Source organism: Asparagus officinalis, unplaced genomic scaffold (assembly GCF_001876935.1).
Source record: "Asparagus officinalis unplaced genomic scaffold, Aspof.V1 AsparagusV1_Un824, whole genome shotgun sequence".
In the NCBI taxonomy this organism is placed as follows: domain Eukaryota; kingdom Viridiplantae; phylum Streptophyta; class Magnoliopsida; order Asparagales; family Asparagaceae; genus Asparagus; species Asparagus officinalis.
This window is the reverse complement of record NW_017973083.1, coordinates 17,938-33,601: the sequence shown is the minus strand read 5'-3', so window position 1 is coordinate 33,601 and position 15,664 is coordinate 17,938. Positions and strand designations below refer to the sequence as shown.

Sequence of the window (15,664 nt, the reverse complement as noted above, 5' to 3'; positions counted from 1 at the left end):
TTTCCTCATGCTTTTTTTTCATCTTCCAAGCTTTTTCTTCATTATATTTCGAGGTAATATTATGGTGTCCCCTTTTTCACTCAAAAATTACTTCTTTATAGTGGATTCAACATTCTTGCATAAGCATGTGAATAGTTATTATCTTTATATCAATGTGCAAAATAATATTCTGACATTTTCCTCATAAATACAAGATAGTACTAATAGCATCACATGATGTTTCACAGCTTTTATTTTATTGGTGGCGAAGTTTGGGGGTCTAATTGCACATTTGGCTCAGAAAAAAAATACCAAAATGATGTCAGAGCTAGAAAATAATTACCAAATTGGTAAGAGGGGTATACAAAATAATACAAATGTTGTAATTTAGCCGTAAATCTAGATAATCGGACTATGTACGGATTTAAATACTTGATCTTTTTGCTACATTATTTAATTATCATATTTCTATTTATTCATATTTTTTTCTTAATTTATCACTTTATTAGAAAGATTGTTGGTAATGGAGCCTTTAAAATTAGTAGCCATTTAAAAAGTTGGGTATATATAAATTTCGTATATTACTTCTCAGAATCACAAAAATTGTCTTTTGAAAAACTTGCATGGTGTTCTTTTTTGACGGATATCCAATTTGTCATGTTCATTAAGCAAGTACCATGTTGCATATTGGTACCAATATGGAACCAATCAAAACCACCCCTGTAGAAATAGGTTGATTTGTAACATATATAAAGTTAAAATTCTCAAATTAACCCCATCCATCCTTGATTGGTATAATATTCTATGTGAGTGTTCAAAAAGAATCTGCTCTATCTTTGTACCCCCACCTTTTCAAGGATATAAAGAGTCACGGACAAAGATGCGCAACCCATGTATTAAACAAAGTTTTGTTTGCTAGGACAAAGTAGATGTGATTCATTGATTCTTCTTAGACTAAAATAAAAATAAGGTGCAAATCATTGCATCTAGTTTAGAAGGACCAAGCCAAGATCTATAAAAGCAATACACACACACAAGGAAGATAAAATTATGAAACTCAAGCCTTCCAAAGTCTGAAAGTGTCGAGCACTGAATAAGTAAGTTGAGAAGAATCTAGAAGTGGGTTAGAGGTAAACAATCTGCTATTCCTTGTTAGTATTTGTTTGTAAAAATAAGATAGTCCCACATCGGATATTTGAGCATTCTTTTAGAGGTTTAAAAGTATATAATGATTATTGGGTTTGATAAATGGATCAAAGTATAGACTTCTAAGCCCGCGTGCGGGTAGCGCGAATAATGCGCAATTTTGATGTGATTATTAGACGCACTTAAGCCCTAAAAGATAATGTCAATATCGTCCATTACGGAATAAGAGGATGAGTTATGCTCTTAGGGGCTGTTTGTTTCACCCATTTTATAGAAAATGATTGGTATTTGGATCTGACAGTGGCAAAATTATAATTAAAGGATTCCAAATAAATCCTAATCTGGAGTTTGGTTCAAATTTTTTTTACAGATTTTCAAATCTATAAAGTACCCCAAATAGATGCTTTTTTAGGGATTCCCAAATCCTCTCCTTTTGACCCAAATCCTCTCCTTTTGATCGGATTTGGGCGATATTTCTGACATCCCCATCCCTTTCATCTCTTTGGGGTTTTCCGATTCCGCCGCCTTCGAAAACCCTAGATCAGTGGTTGGAGCGCTGCTCTTCTCCCGCCTCATCTCACTCCTCTTCGCGTCTCTTCTCCTGCGGGCCTTCGATTTCTTTTTCGAACTCGTGGCTGGCGGAATCGGCTTCTCCCTCTTCTCATCGTCGACGCTCCTCTGTTGGTGGGTTTCGGACGGTTTGTTAGTCATCCCTTCTCGATCTTTTGGTTTTCGGTTGGTTTGTTAGTGATCCCTTCTCAAACTTCTCATCGTTGACGCTCCTCTGTTGGTGGGTTTCGGTCAGTTTGTTGGTGATACCTTCTCGAAAATCTGGTTTTCGGTCGGTTTGTTGGCTTCGTGGTGTCCATCGGTGAGTTTGTTGCTTAGATTTTAGTGGGTTTGTTGCTTGAATTTTAGTAATTTCCCCCGCTGCACCCGAAGGTATAAATTTCCCCCCCAATTTTAAGATTCATTTCTTCGTGCTTGATGTGAATCGTTAACAACAAAGTTTTTGATAATTTATTTTTTCCCGTTGGGTAATATAATATGTTGTTTTTGATAATTCGTTACGTGTCTAATCTCTTAAGAACATGATTGATCTATTAGTTGATTATTGAATTTCAATTCCCTGGAGTAATTGAGGAGTACGACCTTCAAATGAAACCCTTGGATTGAATCGTTAATCATATTTGTTTGATCAGTGTGTGGACTTAAATGCGACATTACTTAAAATAAATTTCTGTGTAATTAGATATCTTGTTTTAAGAAATTAATATTTGTATTAAATATTTAATTAATTTAAATCTTTAATAAGTAGACATATTAAGTTGTAAATGTATGCTAATTTTGCAACGGATGTAGATGGATATGGTAGATGAAGAAGAATTAAAAAGGATGTGTGCTAATACAGCTGTTTCCGTCATGGTCACGTTAGTAACTTGTATTTTGAGAATGCGTGCTAAGCGCAAGACAATTTCAACGTGTATGCATGAAGAAAAGATTAAGAAAATACATTGCAGAGAAACTCATTTCAGATGTGTATTGGAAGGCTATAGTGATAGCTGCCGGTCTTATATTAGAATGAGTCTAAGGGTCTTTTTTAAACTTGCTGAAGTAATGAAAGCAAACGGTTTATTGAAGGATACAATACACGTTCAAGTTGAAGAACTAACCGTTGCTACAGTGTTTCAGATTTGAATATTGAGGTAGTTGTTGGAACTAGTCGTTGCTGCAGTGTTGATCCAAAAAAAATTTATTCTGAACCAAACTAGATATTAGGAATAGGAGTGTTTCTATAAAAGTGTGATTCTATTTTTCCATGGGGTGAAACAAACATAAAATGCAAAAAAAAAAAGGATTCCATAAAACTTCAAACTTGTCTTAAAATTTTTTATGGAATAGGTAGGAATCCATAAAAAAATCCGGATTCCTAATCCTATTCTTGTTTATTTGTGAAACAAACAACCCCTTAATGAAAGTCTAATATATTATTGTTGTGTGTTTAAAATAATGGAGAACACATTGTAGATGTTTCACCTATATGAACTTAGAAGTGGTGCTGCTTTTTAAAAGTGCTAAATGTTTGTTCTTTAAAGAGTTCATGAACTGGGAATAAGCACAAGGCCATAACAATGCTAAAATATTAATTCTCATTGAAACAAAAGATTAGTATATGTACAACATTCTTCGGTTCTATCATAAAGAGTAATTAGTTTAATGTTAAGGCAACTAACGATTTTGATAGAACTTTCTGGTGTTTGTACTAAGTAAAGGTTTAAATCAAAAGATACCTCTACATATGTATACTTATCTCATTTTGTACATATTACAGATTATTTTAAAATAAAATAATATTTAAAAAAATTGTTTTTCCAAACAAAGTGGGGGATTGTTAGTATTTGTTTGTAAAAACAAGATAGTCTCACATCGGATATTTGAGCATTCTTTTAGAGGTTTAAAAGCATTTAATGATTATTGGGCTTTGATAAATTGATCAAAGTATAGGCTTCTAAACCCGCGTGCGGGTAGCACGAATAATGCGCGATTTTGATGTGATTATTAGACGCACTTAAGCACTAAAAGATAATGTCAATATTGTCGATTACGAAATAAGAGGATGAGCTATGCTCTTAATGAAAGTCTAATACATTATTGTTGTGTGTTTAAAGTAATGGAGAACACATTGTAAACGTTTCACCTATATGAACTTAGAAGTGGTGCTGCTTTTTAAAAGAGCTAAAGGTTTGTTCTTTAAAGAGTTCACGAACTGGGAATAAGCACAAGGCCATAACAATGCTAAAATATTAATTCTCATTGAAACAAGAGATTAGTATATGTACAACATTCTTCGGTTCTATCACAAAGATTAATTAGTTTAATGTTAAGGCAGCTAACGACTTTGATAGAACTTTGAGGTGTTTGTACTAAGTAAAGGTTTAAATCAAAAGATACATCTACATATGTATACTTATCTCATTTTGTACATATTGCAGATTATTTTTAAATAAAATAATATTTAAAAAATTGTTTTTCCGAACAAAATGGGGGATTGTTAGTATTTGTTTGTAAAAACAAGATAGTCCCACAACGGATATTTGAGCATTCTTTTAGAGGTTTAAAAGCATTTAATAATTATTGGGCTTTGATAACTGGATCAAAATATAGGCTTCTAAACTCGCGTCCGCTTAATATTCTAGCCTTTTAATATATATATTTTGAATATATTATTTTTTTAACTTTATTTTGAATTTTTGAAAATATGAATAGACAAGTGGCTGTTAAAAAATGTCTGTTTGTTTAAATGAGTGTTTTGCAAAGTTATGACTGTTGGAAGCACTTTTTCAAACCTATAAATAGTTTATAATTTCATATATCTAAACTTAACTTCTTTTTCAAGATTTTTCTGTCAAAAACATTTACAATACTACAAACTTATTTCGCAACGAAATTAGTGGAAAATTCCAGTTTTGCTTGCTGGAATTTTTATTTTCTGTTGTATCCTAAGAAGAAAATTTGCATTAACCCGAAGCAACTTTGAATATCAAGTGGGACAAATATTTCTTTAAGGAAAGCGTTTCACGCCTCAGAATTTCTATCTCCTTTATAATTTTTCTAACATTCCTCTCATGCAAGGAAAAATTACTACATTTAGAAGCAACGGCCAATCCACGTTTGCTCCAAATGAACTCCTCACCAGCATCCTTCGTCACAAATTTACGCGTTGGGAGATTCTGCATAAACACATTTTATACATGAGGAGCTAAGCCTTTGCACTAAACCCAATTAGCTCAAGAATCGAATCCCATGCCCTTCAACCGCGTAAATTTAATCGAAGTAATCAACATCATGCTAAGTAGTTATGTTGGACAGAAGCTTTGATTTATGCTAGACGTCGGATCGCTTACAGGTTTGATTGCCAGCTACCTATATTAAGGAGTTCACTAACGAAGAGGAAGGGAAGAGGAGTAAAAGGGACGAGATGGAAAGGGGGAAATGTAACAATTTGTTTAGGAGTTTGATAGGAAGAATCAAGGGGAACTCATTTCAACGCGTTTGTGAGTTTTAATAAAGGATGATTATTTAAAAGAAAAAGATTATTTTTGAAAGACAATGAGCAAAACCAACCATTTTATGGAAATATTAGTCCACTAACGAAGAGGAAGGGAAGAGGAGTAACAGGGCTAGTAGTCCAGTAAAATTAGTGGTCGCCAATTATAGTTAAATCTGAAATGGCTGTCTCGTGTACTTTGTGCTGAAATACCTAAGGTTTAATTAATGAGAACTAAATACGCTGGACTACTAGTGCCGTGTATTTTAAAGCTGGACAGACCCCTGTATTTTAAAGCCGAATCTCTGTAAATTCGACATCCTTTTAAAAAAAAAGAGGTCGATTTTGATAATAATTTTATAAAATAGTCTATTTTGCTAATTATTTTTTCAAATGAATCCTTTTTAAAGAATTCTCCTTTAATAAAAGGGGGGAGAGGGGGAGAAGGGAGAATATGGTTCATGACAGATAATTTTGGGCCCCCCTCCGCAGATAACCGAAAGTTGGTGTGTTTCATAAAGTTCGATGCAACAAATGACTGAAAATTTTAAAAGATAATACAGATAATTCATTGGCAAGATAGTTACAGATGCCCTCATATGATTTCTGTATTGATTGGGCAGGAAGTTCATACAATAGCCACAGAAGACTACATCAAATCCCAGTCCGTGAACAGTAGACTCACCCATCAAAGGAGCTTCATTCTGCAACTCAGTTCTGTTAAGGTCATTTTTTGGCCTTTTAAGTCAATATCAAGAGATGTGATGACAAAAGCTCATAATTACTGGAAATCAGACCCTTGTTGTTCTCCATAACTCACCAATTAAAACTTTTCGCACAGCGTACTCTAAATAATATAAAAAAACTTTTAATTGTAAGACCAACTAAAATAAGCCAATAGTATTAACCCAGTTAGCTAATTGCAAGTATTCTCTCTACAATCAAGATTGTAGAAAATCCGGACCTAGAACCAATGAGACGAACACAGCATACTTCATATCGATTAGAAGATTAGAACACAAAAGGATTGGTAAGAACATAGCACACGTGGCATCCATGAATTTTGAATCAGCAATAGAACGCTCGAGACATAAACCTTGTTTGGATGGAGGTTAATGGATGGATGTTAAAGTGAAATTTTAATTTCACCTTGTTTGAGAGTTTTTTTTTTTTTTGAGGGGTTAGGATGGAATGGAAGGTTAAATTTCCTTCCATTTTTCTCCCCTCCAATTGGTACAGGGTGGAATGAAAATCAATATAAAATTTTACAATATGATAAAACAATTATACCCTTATAACAATAAAATCAATGGCTAATATATACTCACATCCAATATGTAAGGGCATTTATGTAAGTTTATACAATTTCACTTCGCTTCCCTCCTCTTTATTAGAACTCTCAAGCAAGTTAGAACAAATTTACTTATGTTCATCTTACTAAACTCCCAAACAACATTTTATGTTTTCACTTCTATTCCTTACCTTTCCTTTTCATTGTTTAACTCTCTGTTCCTTCCCTTAGTAAACTCCCAAACAAAGCAATAGTAAAGCAATAGAACGCTCGAGACACAGTAAACGATGAATCGAACCATAAGTACAGAAACCGAGCAACTGATTGTATAAACAACTCAGGGAACACTGAGATTAACTGCACATTTGTAGGTGAAAGATGACATACCAATAACAAAATAATGTTACAATTATAAGTTATGATAGATACAAAATTTGCAAGATCCGCGTTCAGCACCACCATCTATCTCAAAAGCCACCACCCATCTCATCTCGTTGCTGACCCGCTTTTGGCTGCTGCTTCCATGATATAAACGTGAACGAACTGGGCACGAGTCATTACAACATCATCGGTGCTTTCCCAGGTCTATCTTCTTCTTAATCGCTCGTTGGCCGTGATAGATGAAGGAATCGATGATTCCGGCAACTGTGAAGACCCCTGGGAGCAATAATTCCAAAGTTGAAAAATGTTGGAAAACCACATCATGTAAAGAAAGCCCAGTACATCATATTATTGGAAAATGCTGCTACCAATTTTAAATCAGTGCAAACAATTCGGTGAAAACAAAATACTGAATCAGTACAAACGGTGAAAATCAGTGCAACCACAACTTTTAAAATTGATGTTAGAACTTGCAACTGTTTTCCCCTATAATATTTTCTATAGACGGCCCTATCTATGAACCTTTTTCCCCCCATAATCTTAAGATGTAGGAGGAGGCTAAAGAGATGTTTGTCAATGACCATGCCTCGTGCCAAAGATGAATTAATCATATATGTAACTCAAATGATTGAAGGGTAATGAGAGCAACCTCCAATTATAGCACATATATTTGTCAGGAAATGTAGGAATGACACTTTTCCTTCCGTGTAGATCACCTGTAACATGCAGCACAAAAATCAAGCATTAGAAAATTTTGTATCATGAATTAAAAAGGGAAAGGATCAGACAAAATCAAACAGCAGAGCTACCACAGCTTATAACCCATTGAATGCAAACAATGTATATATTAAATACTAATAGACTGATAGAATTCGGCTTCAATAGATTGATATAGAAGCAAGAGAATAGATCAGGAAGGCCATTCTGGCAATCAGGATAGAAACTCAAAATAAAACCATCAGTGTGATGCTTCAGTAACTCACCTTGATCGGAGAGAAATCATAAATGAAGTATACCCCAGGAGGGGGCTTAGGATGAACATTATTATCATCTCTGAAGTGCTCTGTGACCGAAAACTGTAATTTGGAATTAAAATGTTAAGACTGCAGTTCTCCTAAATAGTGCCAAGAAAAACTAAAATCAAGATAATTACCTGATTCGACTGAATTTTGTTTCCTGTCAAGTCAGTGTAGACTGTTGGGACCACCTGAGTATAAAATTAAGTTTATCACCAATACTTCTAAATTGTTCTAAATATCATAAAGATTAAGGGCCAATGATAAATGTTCTAAATTTCATATCAGTGAGGAAAAAGGATTATGTGCTCACTTTGATAAAGTACTGGTAAATCCCTGATGATGTATGATGTGTCCATTTTGCTCTGGAATTTTACCAAAACCAGGTGATGTTAGAAAATATGTGATTTGAACTTACAATAAAAGGCAATAACGAAAATATACTTTCTTATTGCTTCCCAAGCTCAAACATCTCATACTTACCCATCAAGTGGGTTGACGACACCTGGAAACTCTTCTCCAAAGGATAGCTTGTTTATTTTGTGGGTTATCTGGTTTATGAAGAGTAAATTGAATGCCATAACCAAATATCAATTGAAATGCCAGTGGCATTACTAACGAAAGAATGAAAACACAATAAAAGGTTGTGTGCTACTCACATTATGGTTTCCTAGCTGAACGTCCAACAAATCAGAAATAAGATCTTGATTGTGATGCAAAGATTTTCCAGCGGCAAAGTGAAAATTTCCAGCTACTTTACTGACATCGACGAAGCCATTAATGTTGCATCCTTCACCTTCCTCCTCTTTAATCTGATTGAAGTAGCCCTCCCTTGTGCACTGAAATGACAATTGGGATCAGAAATACAGCAGTAAAATGATGGGTGTCTGACCAAGGAAAATTTAGGACAATCTCACATTTCAGAAAATAAATTAGATGACAACATAAAATAAAGTAAAAAGAAAATAAAGGCCAGAAGGGAGCTCACAAACATTTCTTCCTTTCTTTACCTGGTCAATTAATTCAGGATTTGAGAGACCCCATCCTTTTTTTCGGTATGCTTCACGAACTTCTTCACATGAGTTACAACAGTCATCATCAGCCTGCAAAAGGAAAGAATCTTATTGTTATACTAACTGTCAATAAGATGGCAGTTATACATTTCTAATAGAGAACAATAAGAATAGAATGTACAAATAAGTGTAGAAAACAACGCGTTCCATAGCGCAAAATAGCGCATAGCGTAACGTAGCGCCACCCTGTCACTACGTAGCGTTGGAAAATAGCGCAGAAACAAAATAATGTATGCTATTTTACCCATAACGTACGCTTTGTAACGCGTCTTCATAGCGCTCCATAGCTTAGGTTAAATTATTAAAAGGCTGGGATTGATTTTTAAAAGAATTTTAATGGCTGTGATTGAGTTTTTTTCAAATTAATCAGACTTTGCACTAAAAAAATATTAAAAAGAGATCAAAGAATTAGTAATTACTTTTTTTCTAATTAATCAGATTTAGAAGTAATAAAAACGGGTACTTTTCTTTCAAAAATGAAAGTTGTAACTTCACTTGGATTACTATTAGATGTTTTTAGATTTATGATGTGCTATTACCTATTAGAACTTACTGCGATAATGTGTGATGTATATTTTTTTAACGACTATGCTTCTGGAATGATTGTTGAGGCATACATGGTTGATTTTGTTGTGAAATTGTGATGATATATTGATTTGTGATAGTATTTTTATGATAATATGTTCGAAAACCGTGATGATTATTCATATTATTTGATTTTGAATATTATGTATCAATAAAATATTTAAATAATAATAAATTATTTAACCTACGTTAAGAGTTACACTTTTTTTTTGCGTTAACCGGAGGTGAGCGTTACGCTATGCGTTATCGCTAATTTCAACATTGGTACAAATGATAGCTAAGCATTTGCGGGCTAATATAACGTTGAGAAAATTACATACCACTTCTGCACCATAACAAGAACCACAGTAAGTCTCATTGTGATCGAGCCGTCCACCATGCCTCTGTAAAGGCTTTTCAATCTGAAAAGAATAAGGCGAAAAGATAAGAAAAACTTTAGATAAGCATACACTTATGTTTAAAGAGAATGGAACGAATGTAATATAGGGGCATGTATTAAAAAAACATTGTTATAAACTAGCACCAATGAGTCGACAAAGATTTCAAAATGAAATGAAATGTATAACGTTTCAACTTCCAACATTACAGGCCACATAAGATAGTAACAAGAAAATAAGTTAATTTGCAGCATCACATGCATAAGCTTATTAAGTTTGAGAAAAAAACTCAAGGTTTCACCTCCTTTTGAGCTAGAAGCTAGAAGGCAATGTTAAGAGATCTCCTTCCTGGTTATATCAATAAAGTGAAGGTAACAGGAGCTTCCATCACAATTAAGTAGGTAAGAGCCCAGGTGTAGTTGTGGAAACAGCGGTCAGGAAGCAAAGTCAACTGGGGAAAGACGTGAGAAGATCCAACCTGAAGCGTAACTTCATTTGGTAGCATCAGGTCATCTCTGAATATCCATTAATACACAATGCCCGCACACACTGATATATGTCACAAATGGCTGTGCAGTGGGTGACCAGAGAAACGGGTTTATAAAACATTGCAGTCTATTTTCTCCTGCATCTATAGATGTTCGGAAACAGATCTCAAATGAGTTACTGCATATTGAATTCCACCTTTACTCTGTTTATCCAGTTGGAACAAGGGACCAATTTTATCAGACTTTTGTCTATGTTCTTTTTTAATTTAATTTTCCTTGGAGTATGTTGCTGTTGGCTCTTTTTAGCCATGACTAGGATGTGCAAGATAGAGAAGATGCTCAATACAACTAGTTTCAGAGAAAAGAAGGTTAATGAAACAATATTAGAACATAATTGATTATAGCATATGCATAAGTGCAAGGTCAAGTGCGAAAAATACAATGAAATCAGATATACAATATTTGTGTGTGTGTGTGTGTGCGCATGGTGCTTGTGTAGAAATACATACTACTAACTTCAAATTAAAAGCAAATATATGCAAAAAGGCAAGTCATCTACCTTAGGTGCACCAACACCATCCTGCCTTGATGCAATTACATTACCATGATTATCCAACCTTTTCTTTAGTATGTCATGCCTCTGTGGAAAAATGAAGCATATTCAACATGTTCAGAATCACATAGAAGAATAAGACAAGCTATCCAAGATGTCAATCTAAAAGTAAAACAACACAGTAAAGTTTTTGAGCATACTATATCATAATGTTGCTCGCCACTGATATCCATGGTATCAACAGCTATAAGAGAACAACGAAGCAATGGAAAGGTAACATCAAACTGCAAAAACAACAAGCATGTTTTAGAACTCTATGATGATTTAGAGGATCTTATACGATTTAACCAATGTGCCATCATATCTACCCTGCTGATTTAATATCCACCTTGATACTATGAGGATGCTTGGGGGAGCTTATTTTTTGGTCGAACTAGCTTTTAAGCTAGCTTTTTAATATCTAATTATTTGGTAAAATATCAAATATGTTAACTTATAAGCCCAATTTTAAAAAGCTAGTATACCTCAGCTTTTGAAAAATTAGTTTATAAGCTCGTCTAAATAAACTAGGTTAAATAATTATTTTGCCCAAACAATTTTTATAGCATTTTTCTCATAAAAGCTAAAAGCCGGTAAAAACTAGCATAACTAATAAGCTTCAAAGAATAAGCTCACCTAAACACCCTCAATACACAACTAGTAATTCGGAGTAACACATTATATACAGGCACAAGGCGAGTCTCATAATATGATAATGAAATGAATTTTTTATGCCATTTAACAGACGTGTCATCTTATCACATAATGCTGATTCTACATCAGTTTGGAGAGTATAGACAACTAATCAGTACACATTTAAACAAAGGCAAACAGCATTAGGGTCTCATTATTTGTAAATAGAAATTCTCATAATGTCACAGATACACACTTTCAGAAAGTTAAGGTGGCGGATTAAAGATTAAATATATATATATCAAGATGCAAAATATTCAGCCATTAATATATATCAAGATGCAAAATACTCAGTCATTGCATCATTGACAATAAGTGTAAAAGAAGATATAAGAGGGTTAGTGACAAACATTGACACGTAATCTTTCTCCTCTTGAAGTATCTACTACCAGTTGTGTCTCAGTTCCCGAGTAAAGATACAGGCCTGCATAAAGGAATCAACTGATCAAATTCTGAACAATTAGCAAAGGATCAACCAATAATTGACTAACAAAACGTTTAGAGAGTGGGTTGAGTGGAAGTTAGATACAATTATCAATGTATGAAGAACTCATAAACACACCCCACTTCCTTTATCATCAAATATGAAAGAAACGCCGTAACAGATGCCTTTTGCCTCAAAGCCGATAATCAACATAACGTCAAACTCAAAATTCTGCAGCACTTAATATCATGAAGCAGAAACTAAGTACTCTTCTCATATGAGATTTCCCTCTTTCCCAAATAAAAATATAGGGAAAAAAAACTAACACATTTCCGTAAACTATATCACGCTTGCATGAAGCATACGGACTCTTTCTCCTATCAACCACATTTACCAAAGGCATCAATCAATTTCAACTCAAAATCCAAACTTTTCTTCTCTCCCGCAAAATAAACGATAAGATCATCAAATAATTCAAAAAAAAAACACACATGTTGCAAGCCTTCTAAGAGAAGCTACAACAATTTATCAACCATAGTCGCATAAAGCAACAAAATTCCCAAATAAAATATTAAAAAACATCTAAAAATATTTGCGAAATTACATCACGCTAGCACTAAACCTACAATATCTTACCCCGTCAACCAAAATTATCAGAACCATTAACCAATAACAACCAAAATCCAAACTTTTCACCTTCCCCGCCAAAAACCAATAAAATCAGCCAATAAATCTTTAAAAAACGGAGAAATTGTATTAAAAAAATTTAACTTACGAAGCTCCGATAAAAACAAGAAGCCAATAAGAATCGAAGAAAAGATAGTAACAAGGCCCCCCGAGAGCGTCCTTCTGTAGAAATCCTCGTTGACCTTAGGGTACGCATCGAGATTCCTCAACTTATTGAAGATCGCCATCGCTCATCAACAGCTAATCAAGAGGAATCGCAGCTCGAAACCCAAACGAAATCAAATTCTAGGGTTTCAATCTTCTAACAGAAAAAGAGAAAGGATCGGAGGTTTGAACGCTGAACGATTTTCTCCGGCCGCCGTCTTTTATATTAGCAATTATTTTGTAACTACTATTTTGAGAAATAAGCCGTACCTTAGGTGCAGTTTAGATACTGCGGTCAGATTACGTGGCGGGCGTTTAATAAGTGTCTGGGGGATGGTGATTGGTCCGTGGCTAAGGAGGTGATGATGTGGAGTATGACAGGTAGTTGGATTAGAATAAGAAATTGTGCTCCTGCTAGAAGTTTATGGATTCGGGCGGCTTTGTAAAATTGGGAATTAAGAGGGGGTGGATGATAAAGATTACGAGGATTTAGATTCGGGTTAGTACCGTAATGGTAAGGAATTGACGGAAACAAATGATCAATATACCCTTGAGGTTGAGGGTTAATAATTAAATTATGGCAGTAAATTTAGGAATAAATTAGGAGTATTATTGGTATCGACGAGTTCGCCGGCGAAAGAGGAATCTACAGCTCCGCGCTTTCAACGACGTGTTTTTAGCACGTGATATGCACTTGTGAATAAATAATGAGCCATAAACAAGATCAAGACACATAAAAAAAAAATCCAAGCTTTTCCCTTTCCCGCCAAATAAGCTATAAAATTGTCAAACTAAAATCAATAATCACAAAAAAAAATCTACTCAAAATTAAAAAAATAAAAATTTTTTTGAAAAATCATAGCACTTTCCCAATTTTTTAAAATTAAAAGAAAATAAAAAATTACATCAATCCTACTTTAAATCTGCAATTTCAATTTCATTCTCCCATCAACCATAGTTGCCATAAAAATCCTAAAATTTTCTATTCCCGCCAAATAATTTCTCAATCACCAAAAAATTCTTTAAAAAAGGAGAAAAATAAAAAAACTTACGGATCTCCAATAAGAACAAGAACGCGATAACAATCAAAGAGAAGATGGTGACGAGGCCCCCCGATCGCGTTCTTTTGTAGAAGTCCTGATCGATCTTAGGGTACGCATCGAGACTTCTAAACTTGTTGAAGACCCCCATTGCTTGAAATTGAAACCCTAACGAAGATCAAAATTTTAGGGTTTCAATCTCAGCAATCTCCTCCTCTTTCTTTTTCTTTTTCTTTTACAAAAAAGAAAAAGAGAAGAGAAGGATCACTGATTAATTCTTCATATTGCCGTATTTGTATAGCAATAATTTTAACTATTTTTAGAAATAATTCTTTCGATAAAAAAGGGTTGAGTATGTAAATTTGGAATAGTTGAGGAGTTTGAATGAAAAAGTTTCATGGTAAGGATTGATCCTCGCAGAGAGCGACTTGACAGGTAATGACTAATATGCCCTTGATATTAAAGGTTTATTTCATTCTTCAGATAAAAGAAGGGAAGTAAATTTTGGCAAAGCTTATGGGTAGCATTGGTCTAAAAGTTTCAACCGGTTGAAGAGGAAATTTTGCCGCGAGATTAAAGAGTTCGTCTCTGCGGAAGATACGGAATCTTGAAGCTCCGTGGCTTTTTGCGCGTGTTTTTGGAACACGAGATGCACGTGGAATTAAATAATGAGCAACAAATAATTAGCTTTATAAGTGTTGTGCGCGGCGCGGAAGCGGTCGAATCACACAATCCGAACAAGAGAGATCACAACCAAACAAACAAGCACAATCATCAAATAAACACAAGAGATTTACGTGGTTTGGCAAGTTGCCTACGTCCACGGGGCAAGGAGGGGGGAGTTCTTACTATAAGAAATCAAGAGAATACAAATAGAATTACAAATCTCACCGATCAAACCCTAAAACAAAGCTCTAGATCTTTCACAACTCTCCCACAATTGGATGCAACAATCCTCTCTCAAATACTGCTCAAATTCGTCCTTGCTTAACCCTAACAAAAGAGGTTTAGGGTTATATATAACTTAGAAAACGAATCGGGTTAAAAAACAGAAGCCCAGCCTAGAAAACATCGACGGTCGACCGCGCAGGTCTCGCGGTCGACCGCGGCAGTCGACCGAACCACAAACCCGAGAGCATAAATCCATTACAGTCATCCACGGTCGACCGCGACGGTCGACCGCCTTCATCTCCGAAACCCAGTAGGCCTGCGTGCACGTTGGCGGTCGACTGCGGTGGTCGACCGCCAGTCTGTCTGGCTGATTCCTTCCTGTTTCCTGTAATTCTTCAATTCTCCACCTCGGCGAATGTTTCCACCAAAACTAAGCCGACACCAAATCATCCAATAGTCCCTTAACAAGTCAGGGAATCAAACTAGGGCTGAAACGCGATCTCCCCCTATCTGAATCAACTGATCAAACCGGTTGCATCTGAAAGACTGTCTACGTATCCTCTTGCCCAAGGAATCAAGCCGAACGTAGTTCACCCAAATGGCCTCCAAAAGCCTCAATCCACTAGAAGAGTTCGCAACCCTTCTCCAACATCATGATCAAGTTTGCGGCTGATAGCACCTCCAATGGCCTCAAACTGAACTAATCCAAACATCTCCACCTGAGATGAACCAATGGCCATATCCAGACTACATCTATCAGCTGTACTCAAATCAATCAACCTATCATCTGCATCCAAATCAACATGATT

The 15,664-nt window shown here is 35.1% G+C and overlaps 1 protein-coding gene across 2 annotated transcripts; it reads right to left on the bottom strand.

Annotated features, from left to right (window-relative positions):
- Window positions 1–6,752: 6,752 nt before the first annotated feature.
- On the bottom strand, window positions 6,753–14,220 carry LOC109828196 (endoplasmic reticulum-Golgi intermediate compartment protein 3-like). Of its 2 annotated transcripts, none has more exons than XM_020395227.1 (13): window positions 13,977–14,220; window positions 12,020–12,093; window positions 11,138–11,221; window positions 10,944–11,024; window positions 9,840–9,920; window positions 8,872–8,964; window positions 8,521–8,700; window positions 8,345–8,412; window positions 8,175–8,226; window positions 7,999–8,052; window positions 7,829–7,921; window positions 7,495–7,561; window positions 6,753–7,121 (listed from the first exon to the last, which is right to left on the bottom strand). In XM_020395227.1, exons 1-13 carry the CDS (start codon window positions 14,113–14,115, stop codon window positions 7,030–7,032), a joined length of 1,158 nt encoding a protein of 385 aa, XP_020250816.1. In that variant the 5' UTR covers window positions 14,116–14,220; the 3' UTR covers window positions 6,753–7,029. The 2 variants fall into 2 exon arrangements, with proteins under 2 accessions (XP_020250816.1, XP_020250815.1); XM_020395226.1 differs by lacking the exon at window positions 13,977–14,220 and adding an exon at window positions 12,869–13,142.
- Window positions 14,221–15,664: the final 1,444 nt, after the last annotated feature.